General features: G+C 39.9%; 1 protein-coding gene across 1 annotated transcript in view; it reads right to left on the bottom strand.

The window, feature by feature from the left end:
* The window catches only part of ADCY7 (adenylate cyclase 7), a 58691-nt gene that overhangs the window by 12724 nt on the left and 29801 nt on the right, over nt 1–16166 (bottom strand). Inside the window, exons 5-15 of the mRNA XM_083870244.1 lie at nt 14976–15140; nt 14076–14225; nt 11698–11846; nt 11282–11393; nt 8831–8958; nt 8456–8614; nt 4948–5080; nt 3474–3659; nt 2398–2441; nt 1665–1745; nt 697–769 (exon numbers count right to left, since the gene is read on the bottom strand). Of these exons, the coding sequence (XP_083726370.1) occupies nt 697–769; nt 1665–1745; nt 2398–2441; nt 3474–3659; nt 4948–5080; nt 8456–8614; nt 8831–8958; nt 11282–11393; nt 11698–11846; nt 14076–14225; nt 14976–15140 (1380 nt within the window). The remainder of the gene's footprint in view (nt 1–696; nt 770–1664; nt 1746–2397; nt 2442–3473; nt 3660–4947; nt 5081–8455; nt 8615–8830; nt 8959–11281; nt 11394–11697; nt 11847–14075; nt 14226–14975; nt 15141–16166) is intronic.

Here is a 16166-nt window from a genome sequence, read left to right as displayed (position 1 = left end):
GATACAAGTTTATACTGTATTATTAAAAATATACCCAGGAGTAAAACAGAACAAAAGAAGACCACCACAAAAACAAACAAACAAACAAAATAATAATAAAAAAATCACTTGAACATGTTTCAAGAAAAACAGCCCAGTCACAATATGTAAATCAGCGCCCATGGTCAAAATCCTTATCAAGAAAGGACATACACAGAAATAAACCTGAAGTGTATGTACAGACCCAGGCCAGGAACATCCACAGCACAGTAAATTTAACAGCAGTTATTCAAACAGAAAAACTATACTGCACCTAACAAATACCAGCACTATATCTGCAATGAAACAGCCACAGAAAACAAAGTGTTTTCATTATGGATGCAGAAATCTCTTTTTTTTTTTTCTTTCCTTCTTTAAATCTCATTACCTTTGAGGAAAGTCATTTCTATAGAAAAAATATCAAACTCACTAACACCCTTATGGCATGAATTTGACCACAGATTAGAGACAATCTCGTTTAAGTCAGAATTTGCATTCTCAAGGAAGAATGATTAGTTCAAACAACTCCTGAAATATGCTTTCCATTAGTTACCAGAAACCTCTTAGGATGTGCAATCACCTCCAGAATCCAGTTTCAGAATGAAAAGTTTCAAACATTCTTACGCTGCTCCGAAGGGCAAATCAAAGACCAAAAAGCATTATTTTGCTCTTACCAACCTCTTTTTCAAGACCAGGTTCTGCAAAGATCAGTGAGAGTCCACAGAAGTCGTCTGATTTCCCACACCAGGGACTGCAGGCAGAGAGAGACAAGGGTTATCAGGAGCACACAGAGGCCAAGGACAGGACACAAAATCACCACTGCACCTGAGATCCCACAGCCACTCTCAACACACATCTGATGCTTCTGCAAGGTCTTTATGTTTCACAGCAGATCAAACCAGTGGTTATGTTTTTACTCATCTGACAGGCAGATCCACAACACTCAGACAGAAACATCTGCTAGCTACATGAAAAATGTAGCTCCAAACCTTCCTGAAGGCTTATGAATAGAAAAGTATAATAGCAGATGTTAGAGAGGGCTCACAGCCTCCAAAAACTTCCCCTAAATAATATCAGACTCCTATCAGAAATACCTGAGGTACAGCCTTCTGAGAATTTAGATGAAAGAGTTTTGCTTCTTGAATTCATTCTTTTAGGAATTTGTTAGGAATTTAAATATTGTATTTTAAATTAAAACAAAACAAAACCAAAGAAAACACAAACTACCACCACTGCCTGTGTTTGTCTGCTTTTAAATGCAGATGTACTGCCAAAGGAATTACCTGCCCCTGACAGACTGTCTGCCTTCAGTAGACATACACTAAAGCAACTTTATTACCTACAAAACTGTTTTGATTTTATACGTAGTTTTTTGTTCAGGATGGCATCCTATTTCATGAAACTTCTTGTTTTAATAAAGAAAACATTGAACAGCAAGACTGATCACTGGGTTCTTGATAAATAATGCAGTAACACTCTCATAGTCAAATTAAATCCACAAAGAAACTAAATAAAAAACAAAGATCAAAAAAAGGGCAAGGCAAAAATCCTGATAACTTTATACATAAATTTTATATCTAGGTTTAAATTGAGAATGCAGGTTAATCTCAAAGAAAAGATGAAGAACAAATTAAAGGACTGCATACGTAGTTGAACTGAGGCCTTCAATGGTTGACATCATTTCATCATAAATATCTTCCTCCATCCTTCCCTTCTGAGATGAATTTCTGAGGATGAAATGAAGTCTGTGTGACAAATGCTACTCAGAAACAAGTAATGTGTACAGAGCACTTTCTCAGCACACAGTGGGGCAAGCTTCCAGGGAAAAGGTAAACCAGAATGCTCCAAACTGATTAATAAAATACACCCGTAAGCACTCTACTAAGCATTTCTCTAGTTACACAAATCATGCATTTTTCAAGACAGCGTTTTGACAAACTGAGGGAAGTGAAACACAAGTGAAAATCAGCTCCTCATTTAACTGAGTGCTACAGGTGCCATTGTACTCGGCAATTCTTTACCACATTGTAACGGCAAACATTAACAACAATAACCAAACCCAAACTTTCCGCTGCGCTTTAGGCTCTCCCTCCCCAATTCCCTCCCATCCTGCTGCAGCCCAGCAAGCAAAATGGAATCTGAATGACTGCAGGGCCGGTAAGACAAGCAGCTCCTTTTAGAGTCTGCTGACAATAACAAACAGGAGTTGAGAAATCTTCTAAAGGCCAAAGATTTAGCTTAACCTTTCTAAGGCAGGACTACAATACACACAGTGATTAATCAACCAAATGATCACATCCTTACAGCACACTGAACTGCAAGAGGAGCACAGGAGCACCAAAAAAAAAAAAAAAAAAAAAAAGAAGGTATTTGACAAACCTATCAGAAGTTCTCTGGCGCCCAGTAATACTCAATGGTATTTCCTAAATAAAATAGGAATTAAGAATAAGTTAAACACTCTTTGAATAGCAAACAACTATGGGAAACAAACATCAAGAAACTGCCAAAATCATTTTTATTCAGAAATTTAAAAAAATCAAGAACCATTCTCAAACAGAAACGTTTCTAAAAATCAAGCCTTTCCAGCAATGTTTTCTACTTTAACAAGTGAGAAGTGAATATTTTCTGACAAAAAAAATGTTAGAAAATAATTAAACAGACCTTCCTTCTCATCTTTCTCTACACACTAAAATACCTAAGCAACCACCAACAGAGGCAAGCAGACTGGAAACCATTTCCACACACCTAAATGGATGGATGGATGCTTAAATTAAAATTTACTACAGCTGTGGCTCCAGGACCATGCCTGAAAGCATGCACATCTACTTCCAGCTTTCAGGAAGGGGAGATGGAAGGGAAAATTAGTTTCCTTATATTTTAAAATCTTTTAAAAAATTAAGAATTCTTGAACCTAAAGATTCTTTATTGATAAAAATCCAATTTCAGGGAGAACATGTGGAGGGACTATTTACTTTCTACGCATTTCAATTAAGTATTGAGTGCATCTATCTTTTTTTTTTTTTTTTTTTTTTTACAAAACCAGGCAGGATCTCAAGATGGAAAACCAACAGGAAAATTAGATAGCTTTGCTTTGAAGATATATTATGTTTAAGGTGTGGTAGAGAGATTGGCAGTCTGAATATGGTTAAGTTCTGATGGAAAGAGGATCCAGGCAGGATCTCAAGATGGAAACACAACAGGAAAAATAGATAGTTCTGCTTTGAAGATATACCACGATTATAGTATGGTAGAGAGATTGGCAGTGTGAATATGGTTATGTTCTGACAGAAAGAGGTGCTGCAGAGACACCCTCCCAGCTCTGCGTGCGCACTGAACACCCAGGGCGAGAGCAGACATTCAGCCACCAAAGTAACTCCAGATTTCGAGTTTCACAGGGCAGGCACAGGAGCAGTTTGTAGGTAATCCATGGCTGCCAATCCTTGCTGGAGACCGACCTTTCTCCGGCGGCCCTGGGAGCCGGAGCAGTCGCTGCTGACGCTGTCGCGGTGGCTGAGGTGCGCAAAGGGCCGCGCCGCACCCCACGACTCCAGGTACCGCGTCATCCGCACTGAGGCGCGCATCTTCAGCCCGTCATTCACCCGCGTCTTGGGCAGGTGGCTGTTCGACAGGCACTGCTTGGACTAACAGAAAGGAAACATTGGTTTAGAAATATAGGTATAGAAATTCCGACAGATTACAAAATACTGAATTTCTGTGTATTGAGTAGTTTATACGGATCTCGCCGTTTCGTAGGGCTCTGAACACATCAGCAACATGTCAGCCAACCTCGATTCCTTTATCTCGTTTAATTAATGTGAGCAAAAGCAAATCACAGCACACACAATTAACAGCTTTGGCTGCTTTTACAAGACTTCGCTTGCAACACTGCAACAAACTCCCAGGTTTATTTACAGTGATGCAAGGGCTCAAAGGATCTTATGAACAGATACAGTTTCCTTGCAGTCAGCACTACAGCAGGGGAAAAAGGTGCCAAATTCCTGAGCTGGGGTGTATCAAAACAGTGGTTAGAACATCCCACAAATTACAGACTCCACATTAGATTCTATCTGTGTCACAGGTGCTGAGTCAGGCCATACAGACAGGGTGTACAGCAATACCCTTGCAGAACTACAGGGAAGATAAAACTACAGAATAAACAAAGACATCAATGACTGACAATTCTCTAATGTCTTGTAAGTATCTTCAAGGGAGCAGAGACCATTTTAAATAGACACAGTCCTCATTCTGAGAATATGTGCTGTGTGCAGCTGGGGAGGGTTGCAGTATTGAAAAATGTAACCAAGATAAGATTGAGTTCTTGCTAATTAAAAGCAGTTCTATACTGTTCCTTCCTGCAGAGATCAGGAAGGAAAGAAGTTTCTCATCTGCATTCTTTTTTCATTTGAAACATTTTACTCATCAACCACAAACCAATTCAAAATAGCAATGCTCCAAGTGTTTGTAGTTACTAAGCTCTGAAGGAGCAGTTCTTAACTTCACACCCTGAAAAGAAGGTGAATCTTACTTTTCAGATAGTGAGGAAGGTGTCTGATGCTATTTTACAGAGAAAATTTTAGCAGAAAGTGGCCACATAGTACAGGTATTCTTTCATTCCTTCATCCTCACCTTTTGCCGCGAGTTTTTGAGACACTTCACACAAATCCATAGTCAAATACGTGGTTTTACTCTAAGTGGGTCACATAAGAAGTTTCAGCATAACACTTATTACCTTCAGTGTAATAGGCATATAATAAAAAAGCAAGATATGCTTTCAGATCTGAACTCCCAAATCCAAGCTACTCAGGTGACTCATACCATGCTTTAATTCTGTTCCTGAATGACAGAACCTGTATGCACCAAGGAAACCTATGTACTTATAATGTGTGTATATACTTGAATAAATATATATGTTTAAAAACAAACACATACCCTTGGATCGACCACTAAGTAGGTTTTGATATTCATGGATTCAAGGTAAGGATCCCTCAGGTGTCCGTTCCCTTCTTCTACTTCATAAGCTTTGCCTAGGTGATTTAATGTTGCTTCAGTGATGTGCACACGGCTGAGAACGGGAGAAAGAACAAGAGACCCAAACACTCACAGAAAGGTCACATTAAGCATTTCATTTACATTTCAATGGCCACTGCTGACATTTCTGCTTTTCAGACATCCCCTGCTTTGGCAGCCAACTGAAAAATCCTGCCAGTACTTTAAAATATATTTGCAATCTTTTACTATAGTACATCATTCATAGCAAGCATACTAAAAAAACCACTTCCCATAACGAGACAGTATTGGTATAAAATTAAATTGAAATAAGCAGGGAAATAAACGAAACACGAAGAAATGTGATCAAAGGCGACCTGATGACTCACAAGACAGGCAGGCTCACATGCAGGTTGTGAGAGCGGCAGGGAAAACCCCCGAACAAAACACAAGCAAGGACTGCTTTGTGCTAGAAATACACGAGAGTGGGGGGAGACACACACAAACTCTGGGAAAAGAAAGCTGGGGAAGGTTTTTTGTTAACTCTGAGAATTCTGAAAGTCTGCCTTTACTGACTGAAACAGTCTGAGAAAAAGGCAACACAACAACAAGAACACACTTCTGAGGAGAGCAGCCAGGATTTTTCTGTACCTATTCACACTTTCCCTTAAATGTTATTTCACTTAGTATCCCAAATCATGTATTTCCACATAAGTTATGAGTAATATCTTTCCATATAATTTCTCAACAAGAGACTGAAGAGAGTTCATAAAATAGCATTTCTTAAGTTCTACTTTCTCATTGTTCATCTTCCCATGCTTTTCTCACTTTTCTTTGGCACGGAGGGGTTAGACACTCTCCTACAGTCCAATAGCTCAGGGCTGGGAAAAGCACAGTTCCACAATGAAACTGGGAGTGTGCAGCACTGCTGCCTAACCACAGAGAGCAAGGGAATCGCTGTCCATTCCAACCTCCTTCCTAAAGCTGGACATAGGTTTGCATGAAGGCAATGTGTCCAACACCTGAAAACTACTGGCTTTAGCTTCTAAGAAGGAAGAATAAAAACTTCCTCAGCACTTTTTAAGCCAACAGTAAGAGCTGAATTGCAGAGGGTGGGTACTTTTATTTGTTTACTGGTAATTTTCTCAAAAAAAAAAAAAAAAAAAAAAAAAAAAAAAAAAAAAAGTTACTTTGACTACACACTTGTAATTAGGGAGAACCTTCAAATCTGAAATTTTAAAGTTTGCTCTAAAACAGTATTTTCCTCCACAGAGACTGGGACATTCTGTGTGATGTCTGTGCCCTGAGCCTTAAAACACAGCCATGTACTGCAGCAACCTTGCTGTGCTCTTCCACTTACTCCAAAAAGCAGTACATTTGTTCACTACCCACCATTCTGCATTTTACCAAGCTTCCTCTCCCCTCTCCCTCAAATCACACCCTGCTGTAGGACATTTCTGATTTTACTGCAAACTTCTCTTCAAATTAGATGCCAGTGATCTCTCAGCAGTTACTAAGTGCTTACTGGATTCCAGGATAAGCACATCACCAGGAGCTGCTCTCAGAGGCAAGCTGGAGCACGCACTGCTGCCCTTGCCATGCCAGGACAGGACACTCAGCACACTGCGCCCAGTTTCCTATGCTGACAGGAGAATAACACATGCTGAGCTTTCATGCACTTACACATTAGATAGAAATAGTCATAAATGCAGGTTTTTTAGTTTTGGTTTTATGCTACTCCTTTCTGCTTTAGTAGTGCATTACGCTGTTGTGAATGGAAGTAATTTTTAAAATCACAAGGAAGATGGAAGGAAAGATCTGTCAGTGGAAGGAAAATACTTATAAAGCAAGAAGTTTTCCTGCACCCTTTCAAAAGTCTTTAGAAACTCAAAATAAGTATGCTTTCTATTTTAAACAAAACCTCTAGCTGGCTCCTAATGACAAAACTGCTTCCAAAGGAGCAGGACTAGCTAACATTGGAATGAGGAATCTCCAACAAATCATCTCCCTGAGGAGCAGGAAACAAATAGAACATAACATTTGGATAGTGAATAATACCCTTTCCACCCTGTCACGCTCAGTCTTCCACAAGTGGAAGGTGTTTCCTCTGGCCATATTTGAAACACAAGATGAGTGACTACACAGCTATAGGTAGAAGAAGTAATAAGGATGTTTCTGAATCAGCATGACAAATCAGCTTGATTTTACCAGTTTATCAACTATAAACCTGACAACCGTAAGGGAATAATCAGTTTTCAAAATTAGGCAAAGGTTCTAAACGTGACTAACAAATATTTTTGTGCCATGTTCAGAGTCATGGTGTTTGCTTTACCAACAAAAGAAACTTTACAACTCTGTATTCTTGTTTAATCACGCTGAATCAACACACTAAACCCTTCAGCCTGGCTGGAGGTACTGTTAACCAAGCTCCAAGTAGTTTTCTTTCTGTTTCAGTCACCAATGCAACAAAGTATTTTGATATTCATAACCCCTTATCATTTGATGAATCACTTTAAATTTTAAATTATAACATATACCTAAAAGCTGTCTGAGGTAAAGAAATAATAATGTCACTAGTTAGAACCACTTACTAAAAGAAACCAATTTGCACAGACTACTAGGACAAAAAATAATCAAGGTCCTATTTGGTAATGAAAAAAGGAGAAGTCTTATAATGGCCTTTTTTAGTGCAAACTACCAAAATAAGAAAGAAAAAAAGAAAGGTTTTCTTTGATGAATTCTAATCCTTAAATATAATTTAGAAAACAGGAAAAGCATATACTTCTTTCCTAAACAAGGAAAATGCAAATGCTGGTGGTTTTGAACAACATTTATATTTGTTCTGTTCAACGAGCATCTTAAAAAGGCTACAAGAGACCAACTTCAGACCCAATCCTTGTCTCACTGAGCAGCACATGGCCAATTATACTGTTCTGCCTCAATCCTCCCATTCAGCACCACTCCCTTCCCTTCCTTCTGCCCATGGCAAATGCACAACAAACCACAGCTCCACACTCTCCTTGCTGGGATACTCCCCATCAGGGTGCATTTCAATTTCTGAGTTGTCTGTGGGGTTTGAGTGGTGGGGGTGGTGAATATAGAGCTGAAATAAATCAAGTGGAACTGATCAATACATTAGCAGAAGCACTGGGTAAAGACACAGCTTGGCCTTGTTGACCTAAGGAGCACAACTGTTCCTTAGCTAAACTCACAAATGTAGAATTATCCCTGTGTACAGCACGGATTAACTAAGTCAACACAACACTCTGCTGAAGACGCACGTTTCTCCCACGAGGGGAAGGTCGAGAAGCAGTCACTCACCTAAGAATAGAATTTTATAGCTCATTGAAAAGGCAATCAGAAAGTATGAACAGTTTACAGCTCTGCTGAGCACACATCAGCCCTGTTTCCAGCCTGCCTGGTGAGGATGTGCCATGGCAGGGAGGCTCACCCCGGCACGCCGGCGGACTCCATGCGGTTGGCCAGGGACACGTCGTGCGACCACACGTCGTACTGCCACTTCCTGAGGCCGATCACCCCGCACAGCACGTTCCCAGAGTGGATCCCGACCCTCATGTTGATGTCCACGCCCGTGGCTTCTCTCACCTGCCTGGGGAGGCAGCAGGGGATTAGAGCAGGGCACTTGGCATTTTCCCTCCTCCTTTCGTTACGGTTTAGTCTCATCACGCACTTGGTGCAAAGACGAGACAAACTTATGATCAAAACTGTGCAATGACAGCTAATAAATACACTTGGAATGTTGACAAGAAAACTGATTACCTAATTCAATATCTGCATTTTAAACAGCCTTCTGTGTAACACTTACTTTATTGCTTCACACATGTCGAGCCCCATTTTAACGCAGTTCCTGGCGTGAACTGGTAAGGACACAGGCAGGCCCGAGACACAGTAGTAACAGTCTCCCAGGATTTTTATCCTCATGCATTCATTCTCCTGCAAAATTATACCAAGAAATTTTAACAGGAAAAAAATCAGCTGCAAGTAGGCTAACAGCTCCAAAGGCTCTGGTTTGAGAAAGTCAGGCTTTGTTCAATCCTTGTTGAAACAAAGCTTACTTCTTTTTCCCCACATCTGAATGCCTGGACATTGCTCACTGGAGAGAACAAAACTGACCACTTAAAGCAGTTCTGAAATAAAACCATCTTGGTAGTTTCCCACCTTTTTCTTGGAACTGTGCAATTGAAAAAACTATAAATAAAACTGTCACAGAATTTACCATCTAAAGGATGGTAATCTACTTAGCTATCTTTTAATCTTCATCTGAATTATAGGCAGTTTTCCCTCTATTTTTACATATCAGCCTCATAAATAATGGTGTGAGATGTCAGAAAACCTCCCAGCACTGAGGGAAAACTTGGAAATTCAGATGCCCAACCTGGTAGCTGTGCAGATGCAAAATGGGGTTTTTTTTTGTTATTTCAAACATGACTGAAGAGGAAACTGGCATACACTACAGTTTGCTATTGCTAATAAAAAGCCCACAATACTAAATGGCAGCAAAATAATTTTCCTAACTGTGCAACAGAGGATACTGCTGCCAATGACTGGCAGGAGGGAGAAAAAAGCCTCTGATATTGTCTTTTGTTAACACTTTACTGAATAATTTTAACTACAAAGGCTGCAAGCAAGCCAGGGCTAATTCTGCAAGGCTCTGTGGTGTTTGACTGACGAGCAGAGATGGTTTAATTTGGGCCAGCCAATACCTCCAGCTGTTCAACCCTACCTGCTGTGGGAACACAGTTCCTAAATCAACTCCAAAATCAGCCCAAATGTGTGGCAATTTCCCAAACTAAGCTGTTCTCCCTCATCAGTTAAAGCCTTTAGGGAACATCCATCACTCTCCACATCTTAATCCATCCCAGTGGGTTCTGAGCAGTTCCACAAGTGACAAGCTCAGAAGGATCAGCAGGGAAACCCAGCCCTGGATTAGAGCTGCTGCACTTCAGCATCCAGCTCAGTGTCCAGCTTAGCCATCAATTTTTATTAGGTAAATTGGAGCTTGCAACATTTGTACATTATGGAAAAGATGACAGAATACTCTCTGGCAGAACAAAAATAGCACAAAAAGCAGGAACCTCTTCTCACAGCTCAACCACAGAGTTGCAAAAGACCTTGACTCATTAAATCCAGACATTAGGGTGCAATTTGCAGACAGCAGTGAGAAATTAAAATGCATCACTCAAAATCTAGAATTTTTTCTATTTTTGTATCAGCAAAACAGTTATAAAACTTGACCAGATGTGTTTAGCCTCAGCTTCTACTTCAGCATTAAAAGAAATTTTGCCATTTGGCAACTAAGATGACATAACTTATTCTGTCTTTGTAGCTGCTTCACATCAATACAGTTGCAATAGATATAGAACAACTTTTATTTCTCAGTACTTAAACACTTAACAGCAACTGAATTCAGATCAATGAAAAGATTAGCCATGTCATTTAGCCAAAAATGTTACTAGCATCTTAGTCAGGTTTTAATCAGGTATATTTAAGAATTTATTCAATGATATCCATAAGTGTTTAATTACAGCCATTTCCCTCCTCTGCTATATTAATACTTTTAGAGTTTTCCACCTTTTTCTGACAAATTTTTAGGATTTCACTAACACGACACACAAACATGTAGGTGATACAGTCCCTGTGATGTGAGAAATAAAAACCTGAGTTAGTGATTACAGCTGCAAAAGATTAACCTCAAGCAGCACCTGGAAGTGGTAACAATTCCTGCCACGCTGAAGGGTCAGTGTAGAGGGTATGTCTTAATAGGAACCATTTTAAACTACTCCCCATTCTTACACTTTTCTGTAAGTATCCATTAGTAACAGGAAGCTTTCTTTAGCTCACTCCTGAGCTAAAGAACTCTCTGCCTGATGCTTCTGAGTTAATGAATTTAAATGTGTGCCTGAGACTTCTCCATTTGTGGAGTCAAACAAACCTTCCAGCTGAACACAGCAAAGCTCTCAGTGGAGTTTGTACACAGAATTTCCTACAGGCCTGCTGCAATCCCTTATCACCATCAGACAATTTCCTACATCACACAGATAAACCTCCACACCCAAGAACTGGAACTACAGTAGCAACTTGCTAAGTTTCCCATTTTTGTATCGCATCTTCTTTTAATGTGATTTTGCCAGTTACCTTTAAAGCAAAAGCAGTCTTGCCTTCCTGACTTCAGGACTAACACCCAGCTGCCTCCTGTTGTGCAAAAAGACTTCTTTTTCCAAAGGCCTTTATTCTGCAGCACAAACTGTAAACCTACCTTTGCAATCTGATCAAACTTTCCAAAGAGCTCATTCAGCATCACTACAAGTTCCTTAGGAGAGCAATCACTGGCAAGGCGAGTGAATCCTACGATGTCTGCATAAAGAATGCTAGACAAGAGCAAAAGGGAAAAGCAGGAAAAGGGAAAGATGAAGATACATCAATTCCACAGTCAGCATAACTATTGAAATGCATTTAACAGAAAACACCTCCAACTCCAGCAAAAAGGGTTCAAGTATCTGCCCTGATTTAAAAGACAGCACACCAGTTCAATACACATTATCTTCCCATAACAGGAAAGCAGCTCACTTCAGCCTGAAAGTCTGCCTTCAAATTTTAACTTCACTGAACTGTACGCACTGATAAGAATCAGAAGTTTACATTAATACAATTATTTCTAGGGTTTCCACTTACCTAACATTTTGGTGCCTTTTTACATATAGGCTGTGGAAGTTGTTGTCATGCATTTGCCTGTTATCATTTGTTTCCTTCAGCCGCTCAATGATTGCCAGTTTCATTTCCATAGAGATATGAGCAGGCAGGATGGATAAAAGCAAATTTTCCTAAAAAGGGGGGGAGGAATAATTATGCAAAGTTATTAACACAGCAACTTTGAAGCTGCAGAATTCTACTGACTGCAAGAAGGCATTAAAAACAAATGCTTTTATTCAAATAGAATTTGAGTAATGCATTTCTGGTTTTCCAGAAGATATTTTTACACTGCTCTTCTCCAAATTACTGCTTTCACAATTACGTTGCATATTTCTTCTTTTTTTCCTTGTGGCCCAGGTGTGACATCCCTTTGTAACCGTGAAACACGCACACACAAAAATGTCAGTATCCAGTACTACATTTTCTGGATAAATTACATTTTCTTTTGTCCACTAATGTCAGTGTTATGTTGGCATTGTCCATAAAGCTTCTGTAAAAAGTTATGTTTTGTACATAACAATCTATTCAGTATTAAAAATATTTGTGAACTCTCAAATGCTGGAAAAACAGCAACAGATACCAAAGTGTCAGCTGCATGCTGCTATAGCTAAACTGAAGCAATGCCACTGAAATAAAATCTTTTGAGCTGAACGAGAAACAAATTCCCCCAAAACGACTTCCATTGTTTGACTACTCAGGGCACCGTTTTACTCTGGCTCTCACTCAAAAGCCCATTCTTCAAAGAAGACCCTGGTCAGTTGTTGGGCAGAAGAAGATGACAAAAAGAGAATGCTTTGAGCGAGAAAGGGGCTCTCCCACTGCAGACATGGAAGAAGAAATGTGTGGAGCACCTACAAGCAGGAACTTCTTCAGACAACATCAACAGCAAGATTAACACATTGTGCAGCCAAGTAAAATGCTAAATGCTGTCCCCTGGGACCAAGTCCTTGTCCCCTTTCCCTGAATTCCCAACGCAGCCATGTGCAGGCAGCAGGGAGCTGCCCGGGTTATTTAACCAGCGCCTGCACCCGGGGAAGAAATACCCTGGGATCACAGTGGGAGAGACAGTCCTTGAGCAGCAAGTACTTGTCTACACAAGGTATAGGCAGCAGTTTAGTTTGAGGCTGATCCCAGAAATAGAAAAACCTCCTTCCCTCAGCTACTCTTTTGGTACCAGGAGAGTCAACCCTGGGAAAACCTTAAATCGACAGCCAAATCCCAGGGAATATAACAGGGCCATTGGGAGGCTGACATAGCACAGCTTTCAGGGAAGCAGTGAGGAACCCTGAACTGCAGTTCTCATCTTTTTACAGAGAAAAAGTGGGTGGCAGAGACGATACTCAGAATTGACTGACAACATGGATGAAAACAAAGCTCTCCATAGACTTAAGCACATTTACACTTCAAACAAGCAACAATTAAAAAAAAAAATCCCAAAACCAAAATCCTGAACACCCATGGAAGTGAGCACATTGCCCAGGAAATGAGAGCACCCTGCCTGCCTTAGGTGATCAGAGGCTTCCCTGGCTTCCTGCGTGGGGAAATTCTGCCAGGCTTTCGTGCAGATTTGTCATCTCATCTCACAAGATAAGCATCAGAGAACAGATCACACCAGCAGTGTGGCATTTTCTTCTTTCCAGTTTGATCAGCTCAGTCACTTTTCAGCCCTTTCTTTTTATCTAATAACTGGTGAGCAGAGAACACGATAGAGCCCTGTAGAGCTCTTCTTAACTCTATTTATACCAGGAAAGGTGCCTCAGCTTCAGCTTTGGTATCTCTCTACAATCCTTCCTCAGTAAGAAATTCATGTTCCTTGCCAATTCTTTGAATACCACTGCAGTTTATGGAAATAAACATTTAATCTATTATATGGGGTTTTTTTCTCCCTTCACATCCAATTTTTTCCTTCTAGTAAAGGAAAAATAGTTTGTGAGACAATAAAATATAAGAACAAATAACACTTTTGAATACAATGCAAAAAAAGGTGACCAAGGGAAGCATAAAACTAACTGCTAAATTTACCTTACAAGAAATTTCAGGGCATTAAGGATATGTCGTCTTAAGTTACCTTAGGCCAGTCCCAGGAACAGTTTATTCTAGGAAAAAAGGAACTAAAATGACTGGCAATTACATCGCTGTTTCAAATACTGTGATTTTCACGTAGACAAGCCCCAGAAAACAGCTTCCTCCCTTTAACTTCCTTCTTTTGTTACAAATGGCACAACTTTTATTTTTGACACTAGGTGGGTATCTCAAAGATTGGCCCAAGCTTTTCAACATGGATTAGTCACCAACCTTATGAATTTATACAGACTTTGGAAATGAAAACAGAAATTCATAACATGAACTAGCTCACTCACTTGTTGCCTCTTCTCAATCTTCAGTTTCATTCGGACCTGGATGCACTTTAAGGTGTATCTGTACAAATCCCAAGAAGCAACCTGCATCTGGCGTTTGTGAAATGCACCCATGAAGTTGCCACAAAGGAAAATTACAGCATTGGCAAGGAGCTGCACAAGAAGAAAAATATTTACCTACTGCAGGGCAGTCATTGATACTTCACTAACACACATATTAGTCCCATAAAAAACAATCAATTCCAGACCATGTCTCATTTCCTCTTACCCCATCCCATAACAAATCACTGTTGCTATTACCCAGGATGGACCTGGCAGATTTAACCTAACTTTCACAGTCACAGGCAGAAAAATGAAACAGAAAATCCTGTGACATCATTTAACATGTATTTGCAGGCAGCAGTGTTTGATTTGTGGGAAAGCAGTGCACAAACTCCTGCATCAGCAGGCTGTGTGGAGCCTGGCACACGCCTGCATGGAATGAGTTGAGGTGCTCCTTGGAACACACCCTGCTGAGGAGTGTTGGGAGCCCTGAATGCAGCAAGAGGCACTGCCAGGCCCTTTTGATCCACCCTGTGGAGGTGGGGAGACCCACCTGGAAGAGCACAGATTGGGGAGAGTGACTGTGACTAAGCTAAGCATATTTTTAACAACTTAGTTTAAAAGTTAATATAACAACCCTGCTTTTGTTTTTCCACTGAGGTCAGAAAAACAAAATGCACTACAGATCTAAAAATCTGAAATTTTACAAAAAGCCCAAGGGTTTTTGGGCCCAAGTTCCAAACCCATGAACTTGAAACATCAATGTGGAAGTCTGGAATTTTTCTAAACAGAATAGTTATGCCAAAAACAAAGGGTATCATGACTAGGGTATTTCATTGTGCAACCAAGTTATTTCCTTACCTGAAACAGAAAGGATTCCTTATTTTCTTGAGAAGTCACACTTACCACGGTGCTTAGAACAATAATATGGGAGAGAGCAGAAACAACACTGATTATGACAGCACCTCTCATCCCAAAGGGTAGCATGGTATAAACTGTGAAGATGATGAACAGGAAGAATGGCACCTTTGGAAAGAAAAAGAAAAAATAAAAAAGAATCACACAGACATTTTATTTGGTGAATCTCAAAAATCACTACAGAAACTAGAGCAAAGTAGTAGGATTCTTGCTCAGTTTCAGGCTGAACAACTAGATATTGACATTTCAAACAGTTAAAACCATAAGGAGAGTTGTGGTTCTAAGAGTTTTGAGGGATTAACAGCTACAGGTTCACAGACAAGATGGGTTAACATGACATATCGCCTATAATTTTTTCACTTGTCCTTGCCCTTTATGCTGAACTTATCCTTTACAGTTGGAGACACACTTTGGATACACTTTGTACTCACACATCAGGAACAGTGTGTTGCAAGGGTAGGAATACTGAATAGAATCAGATTTCTCACCTGCTGGAAGACATTTTTCTAATTTTAACATCACCCAGTCACACGTGTATGTTTGCTTCATGTTTGATAAAAACCAAAAATCCAACCAATACTTCCTGGTCCTCCCACAAGAGAATAGCCTTTATTACCACTAACCATGGATTTCGCTCCACAGATTTTACAAAAATGCAGAACTAAACTGCTCCAGATCAGTGGGAAGGTCTGTAAAACTTAAATCCATATTTATAGACTTGTTACAAATATTAGCTTATATATACAGATGGAAACTAACAAGCCTGATCAGAGGAACATATTGCAGCATTCCTGGCTCAGTTCCATCTCACCACAGCAACTAAACTTGTGCCATTCCAGACAAGAGCTTCCTTCGAGGAAGTCTCAAGGTCCAGTCTGCCATTAAATATTTTCCCAGAATAGATAGTTTGACTGGGACAACAACAATCAGACAAACAGGCAAATAAAAGTTTTAGTTGGATGAAAATATTTTTCTGTGTATGTCTTACTATTTTAGCTGGAGTAAAAACATTTTTTTCTGCCATATTTGCAACCCCCATCACACAATGTTCTGAATGCTGTGCGATAGTTTCATAAGCACAAGCACAGGATGGACAAGCAAAGGCCGTACCTGCATTTAAACAGTAGCTTTAAT

The sequence above is a fragment of the Zosterops lateralis genome, assembly GCF_965231275.1.
Source record: "Zosterops lateralis genome assembly, chromosome: 12".
In the NCBI taxonomy this organism is placed as follows: Eukaryota; Metazoa; Chordata; class Aves; order Passeriformes; family Zosteropidae; genus Zosterops; species Zosterops lateralis.
The sequence above is the reverse complement of the archived record's forward strand: the minus strand, read 5'-3'. Positions and strand labels throughout refer to the sequence as shown.